The following is a 9,111-nucleotide window of genomic DNA, read 5'->3' on the forward strand; positions in this document are numbered from 1 at the left end:
TACCTCAGCAATGCGATTAGACACAAATACTTTCCAATTTGTGGGTGGTGCTCGAAGCCAATATAGCACCACAGTCGAATCCGTCCAGAAAGTGACGGTTGCGGAGAAGTCCGTTGCATTTCGTAATTTATCCACCAACTGGCTGCCCAATACTGCTGCACATAGTTCAAGCCGTGGAATCGACAATCCTCGTAAAGAAGCCACTCGTGCCTTTGTAATTAAAAGATGACTGTCGATTTTGCATTTGTGGTTTGGACCAACCACATAAACACAAGAGCCGTAACCCTTCTCGGACGCGTCACAGGAACAGTGAAGATGGTAATTCCGATGTGAATTGAACAGAACCCGCCGAGGGATTGTTAACTACTGGAGCAAAGTAAATTCACTGCGAAAGTCCTTCCACCAGGCACTTTCCTCACTATAAACCTCCTCGTCCCATGAAACATGCTTGGCCCAAAGACATTGAACAAACATTCTAGCGTTGACCACGACTGCCCCAAGAAGTCCTAATGGGTCAAACAGTTGAGAAGTTTCGGAAACCACGATGCGTTTGGTAACCGTCGATAATCCGGGTAACGTGGGAATCTTGAAGCTAAAGCTGTCATTTCGTGGGTTCCATAGAAGCCCTAAAGCAGTTACCGTCGACCGTCCTATCTCCATTAGAGAGTCGCTCTCCCACAGCTCACTTGGTATGTGTTGCAACACAGTTTGGCAATTTGTGCTCCATTTGCGTAATGTAAATCCTCCAACCCCGAGAAGCTCTCGTAATTGACGACAAATTTCAGTGGCTTCTTCGAGGCTATCGCTTCCAGCCAAACAATCGTCTACATAAAAACGATTGGTTACAACTTTCGATGCTAGAGGGAATTTGTGCCCTTCGTCTTCGGCCAGTTTGTTGAGCACCCGGGCAGCTTGATACGGAGAGCTTGCAAGTCCGTAAGTCACCGTTTTCAGCTGATAAATCTGCAATGGCATGGATGAATCTCGTCGCCAGACAATCTGCTGATACGATCGATCCTCGGGATGAATCCAAATTTGGCGAAAAATTTTTCCGCGTCAGCAGTATAAAACGTACTGCGCATTCTGAAGTTAACAACGGTAGCTAATAGTGTTGGTTGCACTGTGGGACCAATGCGCAGTACATCATTGAGAGTGAGTGTACCTGATCCCTTACTGCTAACATCAAAAACGACACGAGTTTTTGTCGTACTGCTTTCCAACCGATAAACAGCATGATGTGGGAGGAAATACTGCGAACCCGCGACGCTTGAACCAACTTCCATATGCCCCATGCTCTCGTAATCATCCATAAACTTCACGTATTCATCGCGAAGAGTGTTATCTCGGGAAAACCGCTTTTCCATGAGCAGAAAACGCCGCTTTGCCTGCTCATAAGAGCTCGCCAACAATGGAATCAAAGACTCCCGGAGTGGGAGACGAAGCACGTAACGACCGTCAGTATCACGAGACACGGTTTGCTGAAAGTGATTTTCGACCTCCTGTTCCTCTTGCGTAAGAGCCTTTCCAATATCGAGATTTTCAACCTCCCACATTTTTTCTAGTTGAATGTTCAAATTCTGATAAGTGACAACATGACATGCCACCGTTGCAGATTCGTTTGCTGAGTGTTTTCCACATACCACGTAACCCAGCATTGTTTTCTGTAAAATAGGATATTTGTCAGCTAAAACTAATTGATGCGATTCGATCAGTGAGAAAAATAGTTCAGCCCCAATTATCAAATCGACTCCGTGGCTCACATTGAACTTTGGATCTGCTAAGGGCAACTTACGTGGAATTTGCCAGTGTGAGATGTCAACATGAGCACTTGGAAGGCTAACTGTTAGCTTGGGAAGAACTAGACAGTCTAGATTGTGTAGGAATTTACCAAACCGTGATTGCAACGAGATTTCTACACGATATTTTACACTGACTATTGCTTGACCTATGCCGCTCACTGGTATATTGATACGAGTGCGTTTCAAACCAAGTTTCTGACACAATGAATCTGATATAAAGTGGGATTGTGATGCGCTATCGAGCAAAGCTCTGGCATAGTGACCAATACCATTAACGTCCACTATGCGCACCAGTGCTGTTGATAGAAACACAATCTTTTGTTGTTTGTTTGTTGGAGCGAACACAGTTGCATTATCGTTAGAGCAGGAAGGAAGTGGTTCAATTTCTGCGAATTGACGATTTAAGTACACCGACGACGTGGGAGAGGGGCTACTTTCGACGGACGACACCGGCGGCGAACGGGTTGCCTGTTGTGAGCTACGCGAAGACACCACCGATGGTGCTACCGATACCGAGAACGAGGCCTCAGGCAGAGGCATGCTTTCTGAGCACACAGCGGTATAAGTTGGTAGAATTGATTGTCTTTCTTCTACAAGACTCGGGACCGATGTGATTGGTGGTAAATGTAGTAAACTGTGATGTCTCTTTGCGCACGTTTTACACAGACTGCCACGGCAATCTCTAGCCATATGTCCTCCCCGTAAACAGTTGATGCATAGTTGATGTTTCTTGACGAAATCCAACCGATTGTTAGGTGACAATTTTAGAAATAATTCACACTTAAAGATTGGGTGCGCCTGTTCACAATTTGGACATTTAACTACGCTCTCAGACACAACGTGTGCGGATGACTTGTATTTGATTGCTTTTAATTGATTCACTGCAGGTTGAGTGTAGTTTGATTTGCACATTTGAAGTGTGCGTGATCGTTTGTTAATAAAACTCATCAGTTCATCGTATTGCGGAACCGTATTGTCGTTGCAATGAGCTTCCCAATCCATCAAAGATTTTTCATCCAATAAACTGCTGAGACGCTCAACCAGAAATAAATTCCAATGGGCTTCAAATAATTCGAGCTTGTCTAAAATGCCTACATGTCGGTTGAATTCATCAGCTAATTCCGCTAGAGCTGAAGCTGATTCTCTTTTAACGTGGGGAATCTTTAAAATCGCCGACATGTTTTGCTTGACGAGAAAATTTTTGTTTTCGTATCGGTCGCAAATAGTTTTCCACGCGATAGCATAGTTATCCGAAGTAATTGTGAATGACGAGATTAAACGAGATGCTTCACCTTTCAAAGCACTACGTAAGTAGTGAAGCTTTTGAACCGACGGAATTTGAGCATTGGAATGGACTAATGACTTATACAGATCGCGAAACTCAATCCGACTCTTCATCCGACTTTCCTCCAAATTCAGGTATTTTTATTTCGGGAAGTTTAACATGCACGGCGTGATTAGCAGGGGGTACAATTTGAGATACGGGCCGCGATTCAGAAGTAGACGGGTTAGCAACTGCGGGGCGCGGCAGTTTACTTACGAGGGATGCCTTAAGCTCAAAGTAAAGATTTTGGAACTCTTGACGTGTTTCCGAAAATCCATCTTCCTGATCCTCTAACGCTCCTATTTCGTCCTCTATATCCTCAAATTTATCCCACAGGCCATCTAAACGTTCGATTCTAATTGCGACTTGATCAACTTTGCTATCTTCATACGAATGGTTAAAGCACTGAATCAGTTTAGCTGACCCGAGGATATTATCTCTTTTCCTAACTAAGCTCTTCAGATGCTTTGTGTGCTTTCGCAGAGTCGATTTTTTAGATAAGGGCATTGCGCAAATAAATTAGAGTCACCCACCTGCTATTTTGGCTTCACTTACGACACCCACGTGATTATCGTAACCTCAATGTCGGGTATATAATCTTCGATCCTTTTACAATCCTGACTCGTGATGATCGACGGGACAGGTAGAAAGATGATTCAACGCAATCGCCTACGATGCTACAGAAATCCAACGTGATTTCCGATGATAGCGAATAACTCCAACCTCCAAACGGTGTTCTCCACGACAAATGGGAATTCCTCCCGGGTTTCGGCACCAATTACTGTCCACGCCAACTCGTGAACTTCGAGAACGATTCTTGTCCGCTGCAAACTCGCGGACTTAATGAGAAATAAAGAATTCGGAATTATTCCGCGAACACGACGAGAAAGTATTTCACTCTCCACACTTTAGGAGACACGACCGCAATTAGCTGGAGTTTCGCTCGATAATAATTCGCCAGCGCAAGTTTATCGTTTAACAAATATATTTCAACTGAAGTTCTAATGCTCATTGTAATGGGTATATATATGAAATTTTAAGTATGTGTATGTGAGAATATCAAATATAAAGAAAGTTTTTATAATAGGAAGTAGGTAAACGCAATTGCGTTTTTATCCAGTATGGTAGATGCGTTCTGATTACACTGAACAGAATCAATGTGCCAAGTTCAATTTTAGGGTTGGATCCGACTCCGAACACATTGCATAGCCTATCGAAGCAGGCTCTCTTGCTTGCCTTTAGCGCCGGTCTTGCTGAACGGAATACTGCTCGGCGCTTACTCCTCTGCTCGTCTGTTCGCGCACGCTGCATCCTCCGTCCTGCATGGAGGCACGCTCTGCGGAGGTCCGCAACCGGTGGCTTCCTTTTCCTAGGTTTGCGGGTCCTAGGCATGGTGGCGTCGCACACCCGCGATATTATGGCAACTAGTTGGTCAGCATCACGCTCTCTTCTCATTGCCTCTTTGAATATCTCGGCACCGAAATGCGATTTCTTCCACCCGCATTATTGTCCACACTATAGCAAACCGACTGGTGGTCGCTATTGGTGTAGCTATCGTCTACCCTCCAGTTCGTAATCAGTCCTGGGAGGTGGTATGTCTTCCTCATCCGCTGTGCTGACGATGTCGTTCTTGATTTTCTACCTCTGCACCATTCAGGTGTTTGTTGCAGTGCTGCCTCCAGCTGTCGACAACCTCACGTTCCACCGTCAAGATTCCTTCATTCTCATTCCGACACATTTGGCTTGTGGCATAAAGTCTGCGCGAGGTGCGTTCAGTTTTTTGTAGAAGTTACGTGTTTCCTGAGAACGATACAGCTGCTACATTTCCTCACACTCGAGCTCTTCCAGCTACCAGCTTCTCAAAGCTTTGCACATACTTAGTGATGACATCATGGGATTTTGAATCGAACGCATTTTGACCATCAGAAGAGAAAAGGTCAAAATCTACGTTTGCGCCATGATAGGTTCGGACGTCGATATAATATCGGAGAAGTGCCCTCTGTCAATCAAAACGTGATTGATTTGCGTTTCGGTCATTTGTAGGGATCTCCAGGTGTGTCGATATGAGAGGTTATGCCGAATGTAGGTACTAAGTATGCCCATGCTCTGGGAGGCGGCGAAGTCAATGAGTCGGTGTGCGCTGAACTTTACAATAATCGGTCGGAGGAGGACCTCCTGGCCGACCTGAACGTTGATCTCCAATGACAATTTCGACGTCCTGTTCTGGGCAGCTATCATATGGACGTTCCAGCTGCGCGTAAAAGGCGTTTTTATTGTCATTCGTTACTTTAGTCCCGCTAGTTATGACTTACCTATTATACGAAAATTCAGGTTTTTTTTTAATAGGGGGGGGAATGTTTGTAATGATTTATTTATGTACTAATATCTATTCAGAATTAGTATTGTGTGTTCTGCCACAAATGGTGACATTTCCACACTATTATGTATTTGTACTCTTTTTTATATTATTGAATGTTATTAGCTTTCGCAGTTAAGTTAATGTAATTGTAGGAAAATTATTAAACCTACTTGTCAAGGAAAAAAGAAAGGAATAAAACAAAACTTAAAATAAACTTAGAACTATCTTACTGACTATAAAGTGAGCTAATCGTTGCAATTGAGGATTGCAACGATTTTTGTCGGAATTTATTGATAATTTGGCTTGACATATTTTCTAATGTTTCTACATTAGTGAGCCTATGTAGCTCGTTCGTGCTAAACCAGGGAGGACGCTTCAAAATCATTTTCAAAAGTTTATTCTGAATCCTTTGAAGTGTCTTCTTCCTGGTTGTACAACAACTTGTCCAGATGGGAACTTCATATAACATTGCTGGCCTAAAAATTTGTTTGTAAATTAACAGTTTATTCTTGAGACAAAGTCTAGAATTCCTGTTGATAAGAGGATATAAACATTTGATATACTTATTGCACTTTGACTGGATATTTTAAATGTGCTCCTTGAAAGTAAGATTCTTATCATAAATTAGCCCTAAGTATTTAACTTGATCAGACCAATTTAAGACCACACCGTTCATCTTAATAACGTGGTTATGGGTGGGTTTGAGAAATGAAACTCTTGGCTTATGAGGAAAAATAATTAACTGTGTTTTAGAAGCATTAGGGGAAATCTTCCATTTCTGCAAGTATGAAAAAAATATATCTAAACTTTTTTGTAGCCGACCGCATATAACACGAAGGCTTTTTCCATTTGCGGAAATGCTTGTATCGGCACAAAACAGAGATTTCTCACAACCTGGTGGTAAATCAGGAAGATCAGAAGAAAAAATGTTGTATAAGATTGGGCCCAAGATACTCCCCTGAGGCACACCAGCTCTAACAGGCAATCTATTAGATTTACCATTTAGATAGTTAACCTGAAGAGTGCGGTCAGTTAAATAACTTTGTATCATTTTTGTAAGGTAAAGCGGAAAACTGAAATTTGACATTTTAGCTATTAAACCTTTATGCCAAACACTGTCGAAAGCCTTTTCTATATCTAGTAGAGCTGCTCCAGTCGAATAGCCTTCAGATTTATTAGTTCGAATCATATTTGTTACTCTAAGTAACTGATGAGTAGTGGAATGCCCATGGCGAAAAACTGCTCATTTGCAAAAATTGAGTTCTCATTAATATGTGTTATCATTCTATTGAGAATTATTCTTTCAAAAAGTTTGCTAATATGGGAAAGTAAACTAATTGGTCGATATTTTGATGCCTCAGCTGGATTCTTTTCGGGTTTTAAAATTGGAGTGACTTTGGCATTTTTCCATTTCGTAGGAAAATGTGCTAGTGCAAAGCATCTGTTTAAAATTTTTACCAAGAAATTTAAAGAGTTTTCGGGAAGTCTTTTAATAAGGATATAGAAAATCCCATCATCTCCTGGTGCTTTCATGTTTTTGAATTTTTTGAGAATAGTTCGCACTTCATTCAAGTTAGTTTCCAATACCTCTTCAGAAAGAAATTCTTGGGTGGTGATCTGATCATACTTTTGGTTTACTTCATTTTCAATAGGACTTACTACGTTCAAATTGGAGTTATGAATGCTCTCAAACTGCTGAGCAAGTTTTTGTGATTTTTGTTCATTCGTTAGAAAAATGCAATCACCATCTTTAAGGACTGGAATGGGCTTCGAAGGTTTCTTAAGAACTTTCGAAAGTTTCCAGAAAGGTTTTGAATAAGGTTTTAGTTGTTCAACTCCTCTCATGAAATTCTCATTTCGCAAGAGAGTGAATCTATGTTTAATTTCCTTTTGCAATTCTTGAAAAATAATTTTCAAAGCAGGATCACGAGATCTTTGGTATTGACGTCTCCGTATGTTCTTCAAACGTATAAGAAGTTGAAGTTCACTGTCAATAATTGGTGTATTAAATTTTACTCGAGCCTTAGGAACTGATAAATTCCGGGCATTGAGTATTAAGCTGCTAAAATTATCTAATGCTCTGTCAATGTCAGCACTATTTTGTAAAATAATATCATCATTCAAATTTTCTTCGATCGTAGAACGATATCTATCCCAATTAGTCTTGTAATAATTTAACACAGATCTAGCGGGATTTAAAATAGGTTCATGGGAAATAGAAAATGTTATGGGAAGATGATCAGAATCAAAGTCAACATGAGTTAATAAATCACTGCATGATGACTTTGATTTGTTAGTACCAAATCAATTGTAGATGGATTCCTAATAGAAGAATAACATGTAGGACCATTTGGAAATAAAACCGAATAAAATCCAGCCGAGCAATCATTAAACAATATTTTTCCATTGGAATTGTTTTGAGCATTATTCCAAGATCGATGTTTCGCATTAAAATCACCGATGATTAAAAATTTAGATTTATTTCTTGTGAGTTTTTGCAAATCTCCCTTGAAATAATTTTTTCGCTCACCAGTGCATTGAAAAGGCAAATACACTGCGGCTATAAATAAAATGCCAATACTTGTTTCAATTTCAATTCCCAAACTCTCGATAACTTTGGTTTCAAGATGGGGTAAAACACGATGTTTTATTCGACGGTGGATAAATATTGCAACTCCACCACCGGCAACATCAATTCTATCAAACCTATGAACCATGTAATTTGGGTTCTTTTTTAGTTTAATATTGGGCTTTAAGAGCGTTTCAGTCACAACTGCAATATGCACATCGTGGACTGTTAAAAAATTGAAAAATTCATCTTCTTTCGCTTTTAAAGAGCGAGCATTCCAATTTAGAAAATTTACAGCATTATTTAAAATCATTGCTGAATTTCAATTTCATAACAATATTAGATGTAAATTTTATACCTTCTTGAACAGCCCCGTACATCGAGTTACAGTTCAACAAAACGCACATTAGCTGCAGCATGGATTGTTGTAGGTATTCAATCTTTTCTGGAGTTGGACTACCGAAATCAATACTAGCTGACTTTTCAGCACCAAACACGAATGGTTTGTTACTGTTTGAATTTGAAATATTACCTGTAAGAACACTGGCATATGAACAGCCTGGTGTTGCCTGAACAGGATTTTTTGTCTGAAATTTGTTATTTGAATTTAAATTATTACCTACAGACACACCTGCTAATGAAAGTGCTGGTGATGTCTGAACACTATTGGAAGTCTTTTGTATACCCACATTGACAACAGGTTGCTTAGAATTCCTACGTTGTCTGGAAGCAATGATTTTTGACCTTACAGGACAATTAAAGAAATTAGATTTGCGATTTCCCCCACAATTTACACATTTGAAACTATTAGTGGTCTCTTTCACGGGGCAGATATCCTTCGTGTGACCAGTGTCACCACAAATCATACATTTTATTGCCATATGGCAGTTTCGAGTTCCATGACCATAGGCTTGACAATTCCGACATTGAGTAAGATTATGGATTCATGTCTCTTGAAAGTTTCCCACTTTATTCGCACGTTACATAAAACACGTACTTTTTCCAAACATTTCAAATTATGTACTTTGGTACGATCAAAATGTACTAAGTAATTTTCCTG

At 40.4% G+C, this 9,111-nt stretch overlaps 1 protein-coding gene across 1 annotated transcript; it reads right to left on the minus strand.

Moving 5' to 3' along the window:
* Window positions 1-363: 363 nt before the first annotated feature.
* LOC129720360 (uncharacterized) lies at window positions 364-2,339 on the minus strand. The gene is made up of 2 exons (XM_055671823.1): window positions 1,098-2,339; window positions 364-1,017 (listed from the first exon to the last, which is right to left on the minus strand). The coding sequence occupies exons 1-2, from the start codon at window positions 2,337-2,339 to the stop codon at window positions 364-366; spliced, it is 1,896 nt and encodes a 631-aa protein (XP_055527798.1).
* Window positions 2,340-9,111: the final 6,772 nt, after the last annotated feature.

Source organism: Wyeomyia smithii, chromosome 2 (assembly GCF_029784165.1).
Source record: "Wyeomyia smithii strain HCP4-BCI-WySm-NY-G18 chromosome 2, ASM2978416v1, whole genome shotgun sequence".
NCBI classification, from domain to species: Eukaryota; Metazoa; Arthropoda; class Insecta; order Diptera; family Culicidae; genus Wyeomyia; species Wyeomyia smithii.

Excerpts from the sequence above, each read along its gene's own strand:
- LOC129720360 (XM_055671823.1), bottom strand. The coding sequence starts at position 2,339 with ATGCCTCTGCCTGAGGCCTCGTTCTCGGTATCGGTAGCACCATCGGTG. Across the intron at positions 1,018-1,097 it reads AACCAACACTATTAGCTACC|GATCGATCGTATCAGCAGAT; the intron begins GTTGTTAACTTC and ends ATTCATCCCGAG.